The following is a 22,003-nucleotide window of genomic DNA, read 5'->3' as shown; positions in this document are numbered from 1 at the left end:
AAACATGAGTCAGCAGTGTGATGCAGTGGTCAAGAGGGCGAACACCACCCTTGGTTGTATAGCCAGAAGTGTGGCTTCTAGATCAAGAGAGGTATTACTACCACTCTATACGACTCTGGTTTTGGGCCCCTCATTACAGAAAGGATATAGCCAGGTTGGAGTCAGTGCAGTGTAGGGCCACAAGGTTGGTGGCCAGTTTGCAGGGGATGCCATATGAGGCGAGACTGAGGGAACTGGGTCTCTTCAGCCTGGAGAAGAGGAGACTCAGAGGGGATCTGTTGGCAACATAACAGGTATGTGAGGGGATGTCACATGGAGATAGATAGAGACCTGTTCTCCCCTGCAGAGGAAGACGGGACATGCTCCAGCGGAGCAAAACTCAGGGAACCAAGGTTCCATTAAGATTCCAGGAAGCACTTCCTGACAGTTCGGACCCCGAGGCTGTGGAATGGGCTTCCACGAGAGGTGGTTGAGGCCCCATCAGTGAGGATGTTCAAAGATAGGCTGGACATGCACATGGTGGGCATGTCGTGAGCGGAGCCGGCTGGTGCCAGAGGTCAGACTAGATGGCCCGGGAGGCCCCTTCTGACTCGCTCTGTTTCTATGTTTCTGTGTACCAGCTTCAAATTGCTACAGCCTCCACTAACATGATCAATCTTCAGGAATTATGGGGGTTATATCCTGAAACATCTGCAGGACACTGGGCTGAAGAAGGCAGTCTGAGAGCAACCCTAGAAGTGAATTTATTTGTATAGTATAGCACTGACCTAAAATTATTGTTTCAACAATAGAACTACGAGTTGCCATCATTTAATGCTTTGGAAGGAATAGGTAGTTGGTAATATGTCAGCATGAAAGGTTAGAAGTTATCTACACATACAGAGGAATGAGAGAATGTGATGATTTGAATTTAAGGTAGTAGAGTAGTTTGTGCCACTTCAGACCAGAAGTGGGAAACATCGGTTTATGTTTCCTTCCATAAATTCTTCTTACATGTACCATCTAGCACATCATGGAAAAATGTTCTAACCTAGTCTTCTCCCTCTTGTCCTACTACAGGAGTATTCCTAAATGTTATTCCTCAGCTTCAGTCAGAAATGGCACAGCCCATTCCACTACCCCTGGACTCTTCTGTCTCGTTCCCATCTTACTCTGCTATATGTGCAGAATCGTGGAACTGCTTATGACATGCAATTTGGCCTGCAGAGGGAATGTATAAGAATGTGTATGTATTTAGGGAACATGAATCTAGTGCGATTACTTCATTAATAATGCCTGCATCCAATGCTGCCTGTGTGTCTCTCTTGATTAAGTTTCACCAACATGACTCAATGCTGGTACAAAGAAGCTACTCCTTCCAAGAACATCCCTGAAAATCAGCTAACCCCTGTTACTAGAATGGGACAAATCATCTAAGTTCCGTTCTGCAAGGTCTGGTAACCTGTTCCATTCTGGAAGGCAGCATTTTGGCCCATTTTTTATTGCTTTAGGAAGTGCTACGTCCCCTCTGTGCCTTTGGTGTGATGTGTTGGCCCTTGGGCAGAGTTGGAGATGGACTGTTGTCCTGGTATGGACATAATTTAAGCATTATATCCAAACCAGGATTCTGTAACTGTATAAAACACACTGTGTTTTCAAACACTGTGTGTAACACACTGTGTTAGTGGTTGTTTCAAACCACTAGTTTGTAAACTGTGGTTTGAAACAACCCAGGATCATAAGGCACAGCTCGATCCTGGCTTCTATACATAAATCATAGTCTAAAGTAACCACAGCCAGTCCTTTGGGGAATCCTGATGAAATGCAATTAGTTAAAAACAGGAAATGGATGCTTCCCATCTCCTTGCAGCCACAGTAGAAGAGGACCGGCAGTGGGAGGCTGAGCAAGCCTCGTATCATCCACATGATGATAAAGATTGGTTTAGGGTTACAACCAGATGAGGTCACTCTCCAGACACAAATCAGGGGAACTAAGTGCTCCTAAGGGCAACTGAAGTAGGACCATTGGAAGAATAGTATCTCAACATACATATTGTGAAAGCATTCTATAATCTGAAATAGATTTTAAAGGAAGGAATGTCTCACATATATAACAAGTAACCCTTCTCCAAATTTGAATATATACAAATTATAGTGCTTAAGTAAAGGCTGATTTCCTAATAAATTCATTTTATTTATTTTTAGCTTAATATCGATAGAGTAAGGGGCATCTGCAAACCAAATCTAACTTAACTTCAATGATACTGAATTTAATATTAAAAACCCCTTTTTGTCATGAAAATGAATTGTCTCTTAATTAAAATCAGTCCATGTAGAAAAGAGCATTTAAATGGTTTCTAAAAGGTGAATGAATAATGATTAAATGATTCATTCTTCTGAAAAGGTATGACATCCGATTTCCTCTTTCCAAGAGGAAACATTCTAATGAAGGAAATTTGCAAATAGAAATTAGCCTAGCTCTTCCTTTTTGTCATTACAGTTCTTAATTAGCATTTACAGTATTCAGATTCTGAATTTAAATACAAAGTAGAAAAGGGCTTGATTCATACTATTGTTTACATGCTAAATACCTAAATTGAATATACTGACAATGTGAATTTTTTTCCTAAGGACACACAACACATTTTCTGGAACTGTGGATGAAAACCTTTTTTCCTAATTTGCATACATATTAGCCCCTGTTTAAAAGATATATTAATTCTCTTCATTAGGCTGTCGTAAATGTGTTTTGATCTTCTGATAATCAAGTTTGGAAATTATGGACCTGTTTTCAGTGCGACATTTAGCATCACATGAATTATCGTACATATAACGCTTGTCTATAAATTGTTTCGGGAGTGTAAATCCCATCTGCCTTTAAAAAATTATAATGATTGTGAGCTCTTGTGATTAAGGAGCTGGCAGTAGTCCCTAGAGTCTCCTCAGAAACAGCCAGGTGCTTCAAAACCCACTCAGTCCAGAGAGTTAAAAATTTCCAGCTCTCCTGGAAAAGATAATCTGGAATATATCTGAATGCAAAAAATAGAGTACTTCAAGGCTTTTCCTCTATTTGGATAGTTAGAGGTGACTGGAATTCCTTAAATATGATTAGAATGATGAGTAGCTGAGCTTGTGGATAATTGTGTCTCTTTTTATCTACCTGAACCAGGTACAAAAAGGGAAGAGTTAAATTCACAGATTGACAGGATAAAGGTTTGTTTTTGTTTTTATTCACTAAGATTACAAGTTTTGAGTCTCAGTAAGTTTTATAATTCACAGCTACCTCAATCAGTTGTGCACTACTTCCTAATCTAGATTTATGAGTGCATCTAACTTCTAAAATAGGCAACAAATTGTACAGGGCAGTGTGTTAAACATAAAAACCATAGTATGCCATTGACATATGTATAATTGTAAGAGATACATAAGTGTAACAGTACAATAAATGTGAGTTATGCATAACAGACCTTACAGAATGTGAAAGTATAGTGAAATTACCACATCTCACAAATGCATAGTTTTAGAGAGACGGTACAGTTAGATGCTGTAGCTGGATTTTCTGTGACTGGTTTAGCGAAAGAGATGACACTGCTCTTCTCGGTAGCAACAACTAGTAGAAGAACCTACCAGTTCTGAGGGTCTACTCTAGATCCATGTCTATTAGGAAGATATGTTTCCCAGGATAGTCACTCTGTCATAGGTTGTTCAGATGCCAGATAATATAGATGTTTAATCATGCTACATTTGAAAAAGATAGCACCATTTGATAATGTGTTTGAAAGAATGTGTGGAGAGTATCTGGTCACAAGTGTCTATACCAGCTTTCATTTTATCAGAACTATGTAAATTACTGTTCGTTTCTCAACCAGTGTCTGCCCTAGGTTCTGAGTAGCTGGGCACCTTTTCCCTTCATTTTATATACATCAGTATCATCAAACAGATTTTTCTGTGATATTCTGGCATCACAGACAGAATGCTATGCCATACTTTTTGCAGTTGGATGGCATATATTGCTTTATTGAGCACTTTCCACTAAATGGCACCAAATGTTCTTCAGTAGTAATGTTCTCATATGGCATGAGGCATTGGCCATGTTCGTATGGCACTCTAAATTACCTTGTTAATAAGCGATAAAGTGTGGTACCAACTACTCCTCCAAGGGGATATGTTACCTCTCTCCCACCTGTGCAACTCCTTACTGCTGCAGTTACTGTGGTTCCCAGTAATAATGCATAAATATGGGTAAATTTAATGGTTGGGAAGTAAAACGAGGAAAAATGTGTATCAGTCTAAGGACTGAAAAGTAAATGGATTGCTTAGTTACCCACAGGTACACAAAATTCCTCTCCATTTACTGTCTTGCCCTAAAATTGGTGTACATGTTCTGTCTATTTACTCCTAGCCATTAAATTTGTGCTAGGAGTAAATAGACGGAGTAAATAGACATATCCCATATAAAATTGCACAAAGACTCCCGACAGCTTTTGAGAAAAGATGTGGGAAGAACCCTTAGAGGTAGCAGAACCAGATAGAGCAAATAGAGTACCAGCACCAGTAATCCTTACACAACCCCCCCACCCGCCCCACTCCACCCCACATGGTCCCCATTCACTCCATCCCATTCAGCTGCCTACTCGGGATGTGGTTGGTTGGTTGGTTGGTTTTTTAGAAATGTGAGGGAATGCAGTAACCACAGAAGTAAATACTTCAAAAAGGAACAGTGAAAGAGGGAGGTAGAAGTAATATCCCTTTTCTGGACAAGCTGGAGACTTGGAGAAATGTAGAAATGGTGGAGGACTTTGAGAAGTGGGAGAGGATTAAAATTGAAAGAATTAAATTGCTAAGTGGAAGATATCATTCTGCCTTCCTCCTTTGGAGCACCTCCCACATTGAAATGCTTCTGTGGATTCATATAACACAGGAATGTATTGTGGATCAAACAACCCCTAGAACAAGGCATGGGTCGTTTGGTGACTTGTTTCTGAAAGCTCTGTGGTGAGTGCTCTGGGTTCAGACAATGCAACAGTCCACAGTGGGTTACTGAGTTATGCATGGCCAGTCATAGTGGGAATCTCACATTGTTGGAGAACCTCTAAATTACCCCAAAAGGAGTGCTAGTATTGCTTAGAAGACTTCTGCAAATACTAGTAAAAGGAGTGGGGGTGCACAGGTTTGCTGAATTACAAGGGTGGTTATAATAAAAACAATGTTTAAAAACTGAGCATTATAAAGGTATCTGTGGGATACTGTGGACTACTGAACTTGTTTCTACTGATTTCAAGAAAAGTAAGTAATTTTTCTATTGTGATAGCAGGCAAAAAATTATTTCCACCCTCTATTTTCCTCTTCACAGGAAATGGAAAGAACAGATTGTGCTCTAAGCATCTGTAGACATGAAGAATCACAATATAAATAAAATATTATTTTTTGGATCATTTTGATCCAGAGCATTTTATGTGCATAGTTCTTCAGTTGTCTCAGTCATTCCGTTTGCAGTAGAATAGATCTCAAAAGCTGTAAGGATAAAAACACATATATTAAACTAGGTTTCAGAAGGGGTTCCAGAACCTCCATATTGCAGTTCCCACCTCAGGGAAGTTTGGGAATATCCAAAGCATGGAATTGTAGAAGACTGACGCAAAGGACAAAGCAAGTAGGAAGTATTTGACTCTGCCAAATACGTTGTTTTCAATGGGCTTTAGACCCAGGGAAGTGTAGAATTTCAAGCTCACATCTGCCACCATATGCATATGTACACCAGGGTTCCTGTAATCCAACATTCTGGTCACACAGTGGCCAACTAGGTGTCCATGGGAAACTCAGAAACACGACATGGGCCATCACACCTGAGATTCTGCATTTAGGTGTGATGAAAAGGTAAAGCCTTTGATTGTGTGTACATGGTGATCAGGCATCTCTTGCAATCTTAATTTATGGTATAGTTTTAGATGTTCTAGAGAAGCCTGGTGTAAATGAACTGATGACTGGACAGAATTACTTGACAAATTAGAGAATCAGGCCCAATGTTGAGACTTTTTTGCCTGGTATTCTGTATATTGTGTTAGCAGCAGGCGTTTCTTGCTTTGTATATTCTTCCTCTGCTAACCAGCCAAACATGAGCAAGTAGTGAAAATAAACATTAATGAGATGGCTATTGATCATAACACATGCATGGACAAAAATATAATAAGGGAAGGTATGCTTTGTTTTCTTTCCCTTTAAAAATAACAGTTGCATGTCTACTTAAGTGGCTTCAGCAGAGAGCAGCATGTAAACTGACAAGGATCACTTCATCAGACTATCCATTCCAGCATCCAATTAGGTATCAGAGCAGCAGATTGTCAGCAAACTGGTTATCAGTCTTGTGTGATTATAGCACAGTAGGGCCTAATTTGGAGTCAGGGACCTCTCCCCCTCTCCCCACTCTCCTTGAAGACTTTCTGATTTCCATTCACCAGCATTTAATTTCTATATTACTGGAAAAAATCATGCTTTGTCTTCCCTGTAAATTTTGTGACTTATTTGTGCATTGAAACCATGGGGTGGGCATTGTAAAGGGAACCTGTTTTGAAAGAAGGGGCATCTTAATTAAACACTGCATATTCTGCCACACGTTCCTCTGAAGTAGAAATGACTCATTTGTTAGTCAACTGAAATTATCTTGCCCAGAACATCTTGTACTACTGCAGCAAAGTTTATCTGTACATGGAAGGAGAGAGAAAACAGCCACTTGCTCTGGCCATTTTCTAAGTTACTTTTCTAAACGACTATGTTGTTTTTACAGGGCTTTAAAATGCAGGCCGGTGTGGGTGGGTGCTGAGGGAGCGGGCATTGTGGAAAGAAGTTTGATATCCCAGTCCACCAACTTGTGACACCACAGACTTTAAAGGATGTTGCTCAACCTGGTGCCTTCCACATGTTTTGGATTTCAATTTCTACCAGGTCCAGACAGCATGGATTGTTGGAAGTGTTCGGGGTTCTTGGAATTTGTAGACCCAAACTTCTGGATGACACCAGGTCAGGAAAGACTGTTCTAGTTATAATTCATCTTGAAGTGGAGTTCCTAACTGTGTTGAGAGTCCAGTTAAAAGATCTTCGCCATATTCCAATAAATAGGTACAACTGTCATGGATACTGTTGGGCCAAATTCTTCAGTTCAGCTGACAGAATGGCAGAACTTCTTTGGCTGTGATTGAATTGACTTGACATCACAATCCATTGCAACTATTTATTTATTATTACACTTATATTCTGCTGAATTGGCCCACCGGCCCTCTACCAGGTTTGCATGATCACCAAAGGAGAAGCAGTCATGGTTGCTTCTTTTCCCCAGCACAAGCGTGTCAGTCATGCGCTGCTTTGTTTCCATAATTACCCTCATCCGGTCTGGGTTGCTGCGTCATCTGAACCTGACAAGGTGAGAAGGGGTTGGCTTGCAAAGCACCCCACAACTCGTGGTTTGTTCTAAGGTTCTAGGACAGTCTGGAAGCCAACCAACCAACCACCCTCACTGGGTTCAGGCAATACAGCAATCCATGTCTGGTCAGGTGATTATGGAAATGAACCAGAGCCAGCACATGCACGATGGGGAGAAGAAGCCCCTTTCTGCAGTCATGTGAACCCTGCCGGTATGTTTGCACTGGCCCACATTTGCATGCAGAGCATGTTCTCTGCCACTGAGTTGGGGCCTCTTCCCCGTAACAATTGCTCAGGGTAAGTGACTTACTTCCCTTTGTTCCTCTAATTTCAAGTCATTACTTTTGCTTTAATTTTAAAGTGTCCTTTATTCTAATGTCCTAGAAATTGATTTTTCTGTCTAATTAGGAGCTCCTGCAAACTCCCTAACTCTTTAACTGTTATGATATGCCTTGATTTTCCCATTTTTTTGCATGACAAATGCTTCCCTCTTAACAGTCTGACTATCTGTGTTTGGGGACTAAGCTTGAAACTTCAAAGGTGTCCTTGATTCTTTTTTCACTCTTTTTCACTTTTTGCAAATACCTTGCATGAAGGTAATTTGACTCAGTTTCCATATTGATCCAAGACATTTTATGACCTTTTACTACATCTATGCAATCATCATTGCCTCTTGAGAAACTGAAGGCAGCAGCTCCTATTTACTCAGTTTGGAATTGGCAAGAACATACTTCCATGCATGGAAATACCAAAAGAGTGCCTTTAGTCTCCTACTTCGAATTAATCTCATGGATCTCAATGGAGAAAACATGCCGCCTAGATCAATGGCCTCTCCTGCCTTCAAAACAGGATATTTGGCTGGTGCACAACTCTTGCAGTGACAGAGCTCTTTCCAGTTTATTATAGGCTATGCATAAAGATGGAAGGTGGGCCTGTAGCCAGAAATATTGTATTAATGAGGGCTCAGCCTTCATGAAGGGGGCATCATAAAACAATGCAAAGCAGAAAATGGCCCCTAAAGCTAATCCTCAAATCATTCTAAACACTAGAATCTAAAGCAGGAGTAACCAAATTGTGACCCACTTTGGCCTACAACTCCCATCAGCCCTGCCAGTGAGGGACCACGGGAAGTGTAGGCCAAATCATTTGTAGGGTCAAGTTGCTCACCCCAATCTAAAGTTATGTTTTTGTTGTTTTTCTGTGCAAGGTGCCCTAGCATTTGTTAGTCCCCCAGTAGATTTACATACCAAACAATGGAAGCCAGATTCCAGTGAGCAACGAGGTGGAATTCAGACTATGTGGTTCCCTGTATCTGTAGGGAAGGTACCTGGAATGTCCACAAGGATGGTAGACATCTGCAGACACATCTCTGTGATGCTATAGTCTTGATGAAAGATAATAATTTGGAGAAGAATAAGCAAGACTTCGTAAAGACTCCATTCACAGCATAATTTATTCACATAGTGCATGTTCATAAACAATAATCGGGGAGTAAGCCCCACTAAACGTAATGGGACTTCTAAGCCTAAGTAGATGTGGGTGGAATTGCACAGTGCAACTCAAGCTGTTTGTACTTTAGGTCAAGCAACCACAGTGGTGCAGTCAGCATGCCAGCCCTGTCCACTTTTTAAAAAATCCTTTAAAATGGAGCATAACAATGCTTTTTAAAATGATTGTTAAAAATATTGCCTGCTTGGTAATTCATCGTCTAGCAGGAATACTTTCCTTCTTCCTTTCCTACAGAGAACGGTTATGACAAAGCTGCTGAGTGTCACCCACACAGATGTTCAAAGTATTGATTAAAATACGGAGGGGGTAGTTTGACTTGTTCTAGCCCTGACAGAGGTCAGAAGAAGAATAATTACTTACTCTTAGAGATTTTGTGTCATCCCAAATAAGGTGTCACCGTAGACTTTGTGGTTCTCAAGGGATGTTGTAAGGTGGAGGAAGGGTCTTTGTTCAGGATTTATCCCATTATTAAGGTACTTCCAGAGAGCCACATAACTGCTTTACAGCACTGGCTACCGGAACACTTCTTTTTGCTTGTGCATGCAGGATTTCAGTATGTGCATTATAACGCTTCTGAACTTCAGGGTTCCATATAGCTGTCATGGCTTTAAAACTGTTGATGGGCCATCATTCCATGAAATAGCCATCCTCTTCTGAAGGCATCGTCAGTCAATTTCACTGCCTGACCTCAAAGTCTCGTTTGAGGAGAGTGGGGGAATATCTCTACCACTAATGTTGAAAAATATTAATTTCCCATGCTTGGAAAAGCATTGCATGTTGCTTTAAATGCTCATAAAATTCATCCTATTGGCAACACTCTTCCTACTTTTTTGTTATTACAGTGAGGGTGGTTTTCCTTGCCTTTCTCCGTACTGATTTTCCCATTAACTGTGGCAAGTGTCAATTTTCTTTGACTGTGTGAAAAAGCAATTGGTGCATTAAGTATGGTTCTGGCTGGGCAAAGAAACTGGAAAGGAGCAGAGGGATTAGTCTGAATAACAGCATATATTTTTTCCTTAAGTTCTTTTATTGCCTGAGTTGGTTTATCAGCATGTTGACAAACTTTATGATACTAGGAGCGCATACGTGAAATAATTACAAGATGAGCATTATAACGATTCCCTACATTTAAGAGGACGTTAATTTGTTTATTATATGCTAAATGATCACACAATGAGCATTATAAAGGGAAATGTTTACATTATGAGCATTATAAGGGTCCCTCTACATTTCATTGGACTTTAAAATTCATTTATTACACGCACAATTGAGCTTTATATTCACCTACCAGTAGTTTAAAACTTTATTTAGACTTCAGATCTTTTGCTTGCTGACCCAAAACATATTCCCATGCAATGAAGAATAGGGACTGTCAAATTCTGCCTAGGCCAGGGCTCCTGTTCATGTTCTGTAACAGCTCGGGCAGAGTTTGTGCATCTATCCATTGTCACTCTGCTTGGACCTCTGCCCATCTCCCCTATTCTCCGTATACCTGAGCAGAATCCGATTTTGAGAGTAGTTAGTTACGTGCAGGCACATCAACAGAGGTGATATACAGACTTGAATCATAAGTGTTTGTGTTCATGCTTCCTGGCTCAGCACTGAACCTTGCTGTGGCTTCCCTCTCCAAATCCCCTAGTGCTGTTCCCCGGATCTTCTGCCGCTTTTGGAGTCTTCGGCTGAGCCCTTGAAGGGAAAAGAGCCCGTCGGAGACTGATGTTTCTGGCCCCATTCTGTCCTCTGTGAATGAGGGCACAGATGCTCTCCCACACAGCGAGCCAGTATGGCCCAGGCAGGGCAGGCACTCATTCATATTCAGTAGATTGGTTGTTAATGTGGACTTTCTCTTTGTGGGCTTTTTAATTGCCAGAGCCTACAATTCGCTCATGAAAACCAATGACTGATGACACCATTGAATGGTTCACAGGCGGCAGGCAGGTGCGGTCCTGAGGCACGGCCCACCAAGCGTTGTTTCTCCGTAGCATCACTGACTTCAGGGAAGCTCCCGCAGGCCGGCCTTCTGGGTTGGCCTTGATCTGCGTCTCTCATGCCTTCCAGCTGAGAATACTTCCAGAGAAGCTATAGCCCATTTTGCTGCTGTCATAAGTCCGTAGGAAGAGCACCTCCCCTCACAGCCACATCTGTGCCCTCTGCCTCCTAGTTAATGGAGCAGACCATTTATGTCAGAATCCACGCATGTTGTATGAGCAGCTGCAGAGCATGGCCCAAGACCATGGGATGATCTACAGTGCAGATCATCCAGCACAAACTTCCTATCTGCCCAATGTTTCTTTTGTTATTTTTTAAAACTTTTAATACTGGAGAAGGCTATCAGTGGCTGCCCGTGAGAGAGGGAGGGACACAAGTGGGAGGGCACTGTTGCAAATATGCATTGTGGTGGGCTTCCCAAGAGTATCTGATTGGCCACCGTGCAAACAGAACGCTGGACTAAACGGGCCTTGAGTCTGAGCCAGTTCTTAGGGAACAGCCGGACAGGGGAGGCATGTAGGAGGAGGTCTGGGGTCGGCACTGTGCCAAGTGGTCCCTCCATCCTAGGCTTGTTCTTGGGCAGAGACATGATAGATGGCAGGCAACAAGGTTTTCCACGTCAACATATGCTTTAGAACAGCAGGTATGCAGGTGATGTACATTTTTGCTTGTATGAAAAAATACTTAAGCAATACAATATAGAAATATAAACATCTTGACATGAGTGCTTAGGGTCAGAGTGTAAGACTCTCAAGAATATTTGAATACTATCATTGCACTTCAGTGATCAGCTAAGCTAAGCAATGCAAATTAAATAAAAGGATTTACTTAGATCATGAGATCAAATGGCCAAGGAAGCCTAGCAATTATTAATTATATTACACCACCCAGTAGCTGAAGCTTTTTATTTATATAAATGTACCTTTAATAAATACCGTTATGTACATGCAGGGTCAGCTCCTAATGCATTTTGATATTAAGCAAAGGTAGTGACAGCCCTTAGAAAAGGAATTTACAATAAGATGGACAGCATCATATTATCTTTATATAGATTTGTGGTGCAGCTGCATTCACATGTTGAAAAGGATGTCAGGAGATGCAAAAGATGCAGAGGATGGCAGCCAAATTACCAAGGGTTTGAAACACCTTCTCTAGAAGGAAATTAAAGCAACATTCCCCAACCTAATGTCCTCCAGGTGTATTGAATTGGAACTCCCATGATTCCCAGACCAGTAGTTGGGAATGATAGAATTTACAGTGCGATACATCAGCTTTGGGAAAGGCTGCTTTAAAGTACTTGACAAAATTTAGAAAGAAGGCAACTAATGGGAGGATTTGTTAAAGCTGTATACAATTATGCATGGCATAAGGATAGGAAGCTTTCCCTCTTTCTCTCCCAACACTAGAATCTGGCTCCATCTAATGAAATTAAAAGCAAAGGAAACATCCAGTACATTTATGAGATCTGGTGTCACAAAATGCAACAACAAGATGCCTGTAAGAGAGGGATAAACAAATGCAAGGATAGCGGTTCTGGGTCATGAATGTCTGTGTACAGGGTGCCTCCCTGCACAGTGCAGGAGGCTGTGGCCTCCATTCTGTGCTGACGTGCTTTCTAGAAGCATCTATGGACAGCTATTATGGAAAGTGGGATGGAGGACTAGCTGGACCTTTGGTGTGGACCCCAGGATTCATGTGTCACTAGATAATTTTTCGCTCAGCAAGTATAGATGCTACGAATCCTGAAATAAGGAATGTTATCTTCAAGGGTGTAAAAATCCAGGTGCCCCCTACTTAGTTCCTAGCTCAAAAAACAAAAACATTCTGGACTTCGTAATTCAGGACATAGTTGAAGAGGGTTATAAGTTCTCTTCCTCCTGCTTCCCTTAGTTTTTTACTTTGTTAATTGCAGCCAGTTCACTGAGGGTGCAGTCCTGTGCATATTTAGACAGAAATAAATCCTACAAGGACCAACATTGTCCAGCCCACTGGAAGTTATTTATTTATTTATCATATTTGTATGCTATCTCATAGCCAAAAATAATAGGCTATTTTCTCCAAGTAGACTTTAGCTCCAGCATTTCTCAACTAAGCATTCCTGGGGAGCTGCAGACTGGACGACACTAGCAAGACCACAAGAATAGGCTCTCTCCTATCCCTGGTGCATAGGTATCTCTCCCATTCCCCTTTCCCTTTTCTGGTGAGCTCTTTGGGTTTGCAAACATAAAAATGCTGCCCCAATTATCTTGCATATTCTGTATCTATCTTATTTCATTGATACTATTTCAATTTTATTCTGCTAGAAAGGACTTTGTACCTGATAGGGATTTCTCTGCTTAAGCATCCATCCCTGCAGCTGTTCTCAAAACTCTGTACATCCATCTCATCCTTGTACTGTAGGGATTTAACCTCAAAGTGAAGTCCTTTTTGTACTTCTTTCTTTTTTGCCCCTGCTGTACAATGGCCTGGCTGATGTTTGAGATCTCACGCAGTTATTGTTCCATGGGGAAAGCCAGCCAAAAGAATAAACCATATGGGCTTCCAGGAGGTGGTGATGAGATGAGTCTGTATCAATGAACACACTGGTTTCTTTCAAAGACAACAGAGTTCTTAGTGATTTGCAGAAAACACGTGTGGGCTGTCTGGATTGTTCTGGAATGAGAATGAGGAATGCCATTTCAGCTATGAGACTGTGGAATTTGTTTTCAGTTATAGTATTTCAGCAAGTGTGGAACCAGCCTTCCTCTCCAAATGAGCTGGACTATGATTCTCATGCTGTCTGGAGATGATGGGAGTTGTAGTCTGGCACATATGACATGTATCATCTTGGGAAAGGTTGTGGGTCTCTTACATATAGATTAAAGTATTCATTTAAATGCAGCTCTTTAAGATTAGGTCCTTTCAGTGAACGAAGGAAACATTCCAAGTAGTGTGAATGTACATGAATGAGCACTATAATACATTATTGTATTACAGGGTTATTCCAGGGGTGTACAGCAGGCATTTTGTGGGCCACATAAGCCCCACAAGCTGTGCTTTGTGACTCTTACACTAACTGTGAAACCTGCAGCTTTAATAACATAATGTCCAGCTTTTCAAACACTAATTTCTTATTTTGCTATGCCTTACTACTTCTGTATACTGTGGACAAGAACCCCATACATTAAGTGGCACTCCTCCTCGTGCCGTGCTGTTTACCTGTCTTATTGCAGTATTAGCAAAAGGGATACCCTCAGATTTTCCTTCAGAGCACACATCTCATGGATCACACCGTACCTGAATACCTGGGTGCTGCTGCTTGTGTGACAGAAAGCTGGACCAGTTCAAGGTGGTCAGATCCACCTTGGCTATTCTGATGGTCTTATACATTGTGTGTGTGGGGGGGGGGCGGTCGGGGGGAGGTACTGAATGGTGGTGAAATGGGGCAATGGAAGCACTGAAGCTGCCTGTTCATACAGGATTTGGTTGAGCACTGAAATACATTTATTGAGATCCAAAACAAACTTATTAGTGGTACTAAGATTAAAATCCTATGGTCATGTACTTAGGACTAAGTCATGCTGACATCCATATGACTCATTTTTTTAATAAGCAGGCTTTGGGTTGAGCTTTATTTAATAGATATGCTTTCAAAGTCACGATTTCTCTTCCTTTAACAAAGACAGTTCCCTCTGCGAGAGCAGATTACTGTGCATGTACTTGCCTCTGTACCGTACCTGCTTATAACAGTGCATAGCAGCAACTAACTTCCTAAGATCATGGAGAACTGAGCTTTAGTTCATCATAGACTCTGGGAATTGCCAGCTGAAAATGATCTATCAGAGAGGCCTGACCTTAACTGTTTGTGTAACATGGATTGAAATTTTCACTGAGCTCAATAAATATACTTCAGCATTTTTCCCTACTAATATTTTTAATCAATCACTGCAGAGAATTTTTCCTTCGATAGCTGGTGGAGATATAACACTGTCCAATTACCTTACTATTCCAAGGAGATGAGCTCTTTTGTTCGTTCGTTCGTTCTTTCTTTCTTTATTTATTTATTTATTTATTTTCCTGCCCCATCTTCCAGCAGTAGGGTATATGCTTCTCATGCAAAGACTCATGACCTCTGGAGAGTCACTGCCATTTGGCAATGTCTACTCTAGATATTGCTAAGTTAGATGGACCAGTGGTCTAACCACCATCTTCCTGTGTTCTACCTTCTTAGACAGTCTAAGTCTTATACATCCAATAATAACTAGTATGGAGCTAAGCTAACTGAGGTGTCTTATGACCATTGCATCATCACTTTGTATAATCAAGGGTGCTGGGGATCCTTAGGAAACTCATTCTGGTGAACAATCGCTTGAGTATGGAAAACATAATTGTTGCGTGAATTTCTTCAGATTTTATGTCTTATACCTGGTTATGCTACTAATATCAGAATCCTATTTCAGAGACACTCAAAATGAATGAACACTAAAAGAAGGCAATTTCAGCATTGAAGGAGCAGCAGAATGAACTATTTTGGCTCACGCTAGGCAATGTAGCCATTCAGATCAGACTAAGCCAGTGGATTTTTTTTAACCTGGTCCCTTGTTCTTGATTCTACCAGGCCCCCAAGCAAGGTATATTCTGTTCAGTGTAGAAATACCACGATAGATTTGTGAGACTAGCTTTTTATTGTTATAGTTTCATATAGAACATTCTGAGAATCAACATTATAAGTGAGGAATGATTATTATTTTTCTGTTTTTATCCTTGATCTTTCATGAAGAAAATTCAGATTGGGAGCCTAGTATCAGGACCCATTTTTCATGGGTTTTCTAATATTTCACACAAGGGAGAAAATCCTGAATGCATCGAACACATGCACGGTCTGCCTAATCCATATTCATAGCACTTCCGCTTACTGTGACTGATTTATTCGCCTTTGTGCCCCCAGGGTGTGTGTAGTCCAAAATGAAGGCAGCCGAAGTTGAAACCAACTCCTTCACTTATCAGGCGTGAGGAAAGTGCAGCCAATCTGTTAATGGAAAAGAGATATAAATTTTTGTAGGGATGTTTGGTTGTGCCTTGGACTCTCACGCATTAGTTCTCCATAGGCCGGCATTCCCAGAAAGGTGCACTTACAAAAAGACACTCTGTCTGGAGCCCAGGGCCTGCTTTGAGCAAATCATGCTGTGAAATGTGATCTTTAGAGGCTGCCTATTGTTTCAGTGCCTCTATGAATTTAGCTGCCATTCCTTCCATTATTTATCAAGCACCATAAGTGCACAGCCGTTGGGATTGCCAGATGTCCCTATTCTGATAGCCCTGAGAGCTTGGGCAATGCGCTGAACAGAATGTCAGACTTGAACCTGGGAGACTTGAGTTCAAATCCCTCCCAGCCATGGCACAGTGGTGGGGGCTTCTCCTGCGTCTCTTGTGTATGAGAAAAATGCAGGTGGACCATGAGTAAACCACCACCCTGAGCTCCCCATTGGAGGCAGCGCAGGATATAGAAAATGTTTATACACGCTGTAATCCAGTGGATTTTATCTCAGCTCTGCTAACCATGATGGTTACACCTTATGTAGAAGACTGGAGTGTGATGGCCTCAAAGTGTGGATGCCCGGGCACGAGGGGCATGGCTCCAGTTATTCTAGATGGATCACGTCCAGGAGCTTCTGCCTCTCCATCTGCTGAGATCTGGAGTGACAAAGGACCATCCCTGTTCCACCTTGGATGTTTGGGGTGAATAGACCCTGATATTGCCCCAGCATCCCAAAGTGATTTAGCATCTAATATTATGGGGGAGGGCAAAAAATGCAAAGCCATGGCCTGGACTTCAGTACTGTTGCGAAATGCAGGGCCTGCGCTGGATTTTCATAACTTCATGTAAGAGCTATCTTTGGTCTTTGAAAGCTCTTTGAGTCATGCTCCCTTTAAAAAAAAAGCGCTCGGCTATGTATCGCTGTCCTGGAAACAATGGCAGTACAAATCGCTTTGACCGTGTCAGCAGAGCTGACGGGATGGAGTGGGCTTTTCTGCTTGGCCACGGTTCCAGAGGCCGCACGGCATGGCGGGGAGGGCTGCAAGCCTTGCTGGGCGAGGGCAGCCCCCCACCTGCTTCCTGCTCGCTTGTCGGGGGAGCGAGGCAAGGCAGGTTCTGCACAGGTGTCGAGGAGCAGTCCGTCAGGCGAGGCAGGACGAGGGAGCGCGCCGCTCTGCTCGGTGTCCAGGCTATCGCTGAGAGCTCCCGTCAGCCGAGAGCAGCCCCTTCTGCTGTCACAAGCGCGGCGGTTCACGCTGAGCAGGGCTCATTAAATATGCAGTCCCAGCCTCAAGCAGCTCATTAAGGCAGCAATGAACGGTGACGCTGCTGCCCGTGGAAAACCCTGCCTTGCTTAGCATTGCCATGCAAAGGCTCACTGGCTCTCTGGGTGCTCTCCTCCTCAGTGCCTTCTCTGTGATGACCAGCTTGTGCTCCCTGCTTTGCATTAAGTACAGGTATTTTTTTAAATGATCGCTTTAATTAGGCATGTGAGGCTGAATTCATTCCCTGAGGGTTGGGTGCTGTGAGCATCGGTGTGCTGCATGCGACTTGCCCTCTGACCTTTTCAGAGTCACTTTATGGGATGGGGGATTCAGAATTGGCATCCTCTGCAGGCTTCGGTTCAGCAGCGATGCTTGCCGTTATGTTGGAGGAAGAGCCTGGGAAGAGGACTTTGCAGCAGCAAGGAGTTCTTTCTTGTCAAGATTACAACTTTCCTAAGGAAGTAGTGCGTCGTTTGCATGTGTTATGTTTTAGCTGCTGTCTGCACTTTACTTGGCACGAAGTAGCAAGGGTCTACTCTGAGTAGCAAGTAGCCAGTAGGGTGCCGGTGCTCTTCTGTAATCCTCTCTTAAAAAGAGCTGTGCTTGAGTGGGAATAACTGATCACGGAAGTTTACTTTGTAAATTTATGTAAGAGAAGTAACAAAATCTTAGCTGCTAAACTTCCCGGACAATTTAACAGTATTTTAAACAAAAGATAAGAAACACAACCCTTCTAAATGAATTGCTTGTTTTTTGGTAACAGCAGATTTCAGATCTCCAGTTCAGGGTCCCTGGAACTGCAGAATGAAAAGTGCAGCTCTATCAGGAGGGAGGGAAGGAGGGAGATTCCTTGCCTGTTACCAATGCTCAGCCTGAGCAAAAGTATCACAGAGCCCTGAAAGTACTGATGATATTTCCCTTGCATTCACAGAAAATGTTTTCAGACAGCCCATTTCTACGTGGAGGACAGCAGTTCACCTCGAGTGGTGCCAAACGAAACCATTCCTATTATTCCCATCCCAGGTAAGGAAGGCCTTAACCATGTGACTTCACTGATTTGCTTGGATCGCGCCGATGTGACAGTTAGAATTGGCATGATAAATGACAACTTCTGCTATGTGTTCTGTATTGCCAGAATTGCTTCCCACAATTACTGGCTTCTCTCTCTCCCGTTAAGTGCCCTGTGGTTTGCAGTAATATTTCTTTAGTTCTTCACTAAAATGGGATGGGTGGGATGCTAAATATGACATTAACATATTCTTTTCTGGATGATGGCAAAGAGGAAGCCCCCATGTGACTTTTCTGCCCCATCTCCTCTGGCTCTGCCACATTGCCATTAATGGCTTACTCTATCCCTCTTGTTCATTGCAGTTCAAAGTCTGCAAATTCATCAGCTTCCAGGAATTAGTAAATTCAGGTGTGCAGCACAACACTATGCAGGTCTACTCAGGAGCAAGTCCTGTTATGATCAGTGGTATTTATGCCCAGGTAAGCGTGTACAGGACAGCAGCACAAGCAGTGCCCTGGTTATGAAATGCAGTCTTTTATGGGGGCTTCTACTTGCCATGCGACCTGTGGCATAGCTAGCAGAAATATTTCAGTCCTGTGTGACAGCATTTGGTAACTAAGTTCAGATGTGTACCTCATGTTAACATAAGTGGACAAATCACGGCATAAATCAATGCACTGGCTTTATTTTTCAGGTAGGCAAGTTGTAGACAATCCTAAAAATACTTACTGGGGAGTAAATCCCTTTGGACTTGGTGAGTCTTAGTTCTGAGTAAACAAATTACCACTAGTGGTAAATGTGAGCTAAAGATGCACTAGTGGGAAGATTTGTATATTGTTTATCATGCATAGATTTTTATTTCTTCAAATAATGAAACCTAAAGACCTTTTCAGAAGGCTTGTATAATTGGCATTTGTTTGTTTGTTTAGTATTCCATCCATCAGCCAGAAAGGACTTGGACTTTTCCATGCAAAATATGCATTCTATCATAAGATAACATCCTTTCATATCCTTTCCACCATGTAATGCATCATTTGGCTAGGCAGACTACTAATTTGAACTTTAAAGTTTCTAGATAAACTTACCAGTCTCTTTCAAAGAGCATAGGAGCACAGGGATCTGTTCTGTACTGTTCCATCTGACTCAGAAAATTATGGAGGTCTACCTTTTGCCCACTCCTATTTTACACTGACTGGGTTCAAGTAACATACCACAGCTCATCATGGTTTATGGCATCTGGAGATAACATAATTGATCCTCACATAGCCCATGCTCCCCAGGTTCAAATGACACAACAGCTCCCAGTTGGGGGTGGATATTCAAAATGGTGTCCATGTTTGCCCTGAATGGCAGCTGCTCTCCTGCATTTAGGTTGGGGATAGGAGGTCTTTTGTAGCCACAGGCACAGTGGAGCTCTAATGTAAGTGGGGCAGAATCCATTCTGGAAGGTGGTTTTAAGGGCTATCCATGGTGCTGAAGCTTAACACCAAACTGGCTTTTACACCATGGTTAGCTCCTTGAAAGTTCAGACTGATATCCAGAGTGAATTCAATGCCACGCTGACACAGGAGCCACAAGCCTCCACTCAAAGCCACCTTTGAAAGGTTGGACATGCCCTGGAAATGACTGGAAATGTCAAAGACTGAAGTAGGACTTTTTGCATATAAAGCATGTGTGCTACCAAGGAGAACTGTGTTTTTCATATACATTTTTTTAAATCTTTAGTAAGCCTTAAAAATTGCTTTTGGCTGAGATTTTGTCCAAGCCATACATACAAACTAAGCATTGCTCTCAGGCAATAGTGTGCAAAATGAAGGTGCATACAACCCAGCGGCTTTTGCCAGAACTACGAATTTCTTGACCGTTGTAACTTCTGGCCTCTGTGGTCTCTGTGCATCACATGTAGAGAAGTCACTCGGAACAGGTTACATATGACAGTTTTCCATGGATTTTTTCATTAGCTAGATTCTAATGCTGGGCCTGCTTTATAGGATTGTCACCAGAAAAGGTCTATGGATAAATTGTTCTGACCAAGCTTTTCTTCCAATATGCCATCCAGTTAGTACCACAGCACCATGTGAGAATTGTACGCAAGTTGTGATGTTAGCCATGTTGTTTTCACACTTCTACTAACTAGAAGCCCTTTAATACTCAAAGCAAGAGGACTTCCCTGCAGCCCTAAAAAGAATACAGCATTCCTTCCACCCAGTGCTCATGGATTGGCAAACTTCCGTTCTGGGACCTTACAGAGGGCTTCTCCCTGAGAATACCAGGGCTTTTGCAAGATGGTTCTGATCTTTCTCAACCCTCCTGTGGGAGTGGTGTGGAGCATTTAAGACTAAAGCTACAAAATATAAATGCAGGTCTTCTGTAAAATGAGAAATTTCAGAGACAAGCAACTCACTCAAAGAGCCTTTTAAGACTAGACTATGGTCTGCAGGTGTAGGATTCGTTTTTTTTATACTTCCCCATGTTAAGCGCTCATATACACAAAATGCCATATGCACATGTTCCTTCTGTAATATATGCATCTGTATGCATACACGTGCTGTATAATGTTAGTCTTTCATCAGGCACTGCATTCCTACTTGGGCCATTCTCCCATAAGCACACTGGCTGCAGGCTAAGGATTGTAATGATTGAATCCTTTGTTTCTTTAACACTCTTGGTTTCCTATTATATACTCTTGGTTGATTATTGTGTGTGTTCTGCTTTTCATTGCCTTTATTTTGTTTACTTAATTTTGAAATAAAATAAAATTCATGGGCAAAACAGAGCGTCCTGTATTATAGAGAACCAGAACATGAGGGCGATACTTCTAGACTAGTCCTTCACCTCGCCATGCAACGGAAGATTTCTTTTGCTTTGCCGGCGGGGGCAGCACTTCAAAGAGGCTGCCTGTCTGAGGTAGCAAAATCTCAGGAATCTTGTGCTGCCTCACTGGTGACCCCAGATGGTGCCCCACGCGAGTTCATAAGTGAGGCCATTGGATGTGGCCAGATTTGGAAGCACCAGGTTGAGGGAAAGTGTTGCAGGTAGCCCTGTTATCCTCTCTGAATGGAGGAGGCAAAGCTCCTCTTTGTTGGACATTACTTTACTTGCATGATACCTTGATGATGCATCCTTATTTTTTTTATTCTTGGGTCTGTTGCTATGCACTATTAGTGACCCTTTTTGGAGGGGGAACGTGGGATACAAATTTTGTATACAAATTAAAAAATGAAACACTCTTTTAATGCAAATGATGGTGAAGTCATTAGAACATCAGTAAGTGTTCCGGATTGCGATCTTGCTTGGCCTATATATAGGGATGTGTGTTTAACAGATGCAAAAGACCCTCTTTATAGAACCACATAAAGTCCTATTCTGAGTGGTTTAAAGTAGTTTTTCTAAATATTAATAGTTGTGTGGCCGAGGGTATCACAGTCTGGTGGTGCAACCCTAGGGAGATACCTCTAGGTGTCCTTCACATGCTTCCCACTCCAAAAAACGACTAGACAGCAAATGTACACAATGCAGCTGCAGTGCTTTGGAGGAAGAGAGAAGTAGACTGAGATACTTTCAGAGCAGGTCATATTTGGTCGCACCATTCTCCTCCTGTACTATCCTCAACTCCCATAATATCCCCAAAATCCCATATCTGGGGTGGCTTTCAGTCTCAGAGAAGCAGCCAGCACAGTTTATTACAGTTATATCTTGGGGGGTTTGTTCCTACATTGAACCCAAGGTGGCTTGCATCATTCTCCTCATCTTGCTCTCAGTCTTACCCCACGACAACAGCCCTGTGAGGGAGGCTAGGCTGAGAGTCTGTGACTGGCC

At 42.2% G+C, this 22,003-nt stretch overlaps 1 protein-coding gene across 6 annotated transcripts in view; it reads left to right on the top strand.

The window, feature by feature from the left end:
- The window catches only part of PTPRG (protein tyrosine phosphatase receptor type G), a 634,931-nt gene that overhangs the window by 555,970 nt on the left and 56,958 nt on the right, over positions 1–22,003 (top strand). For all 6 annotated transcript variants that reach the window (XM_044451810.1, XM_044451808.1, XM_044451807.1 and 3 more), the window contains one exon: positions 18,107–18,198. In XM_044451810.1, coding sequence (XP_044307745.1) covers positions 18,107–18,198 — 92 coding nt within the window. The remainder of the gene's footprint in view (positions 1–18,106; positions 18,199–22,003) is intronic.

This window comes from Varanus komodoensis, unplaced genomic scaffold (assembly GCF_004798865.1).
Source record: "Varanus komodoensis strain SLA01 unplaced genomic scaffold, ASM479886v1 scaffold6_4, whole genome shotgun sequence".
NCBI lineage: Eukaryota > Metazoa > Chordata > Lepidosauria > Squamata > Varanidae > Varanus > Varanus komodoensis.
The sequence above is the reverse complement of the archived record's forward strand: the minus strand, read 5'-3'. Positions and strand labels throughout refer to the sequence as shown.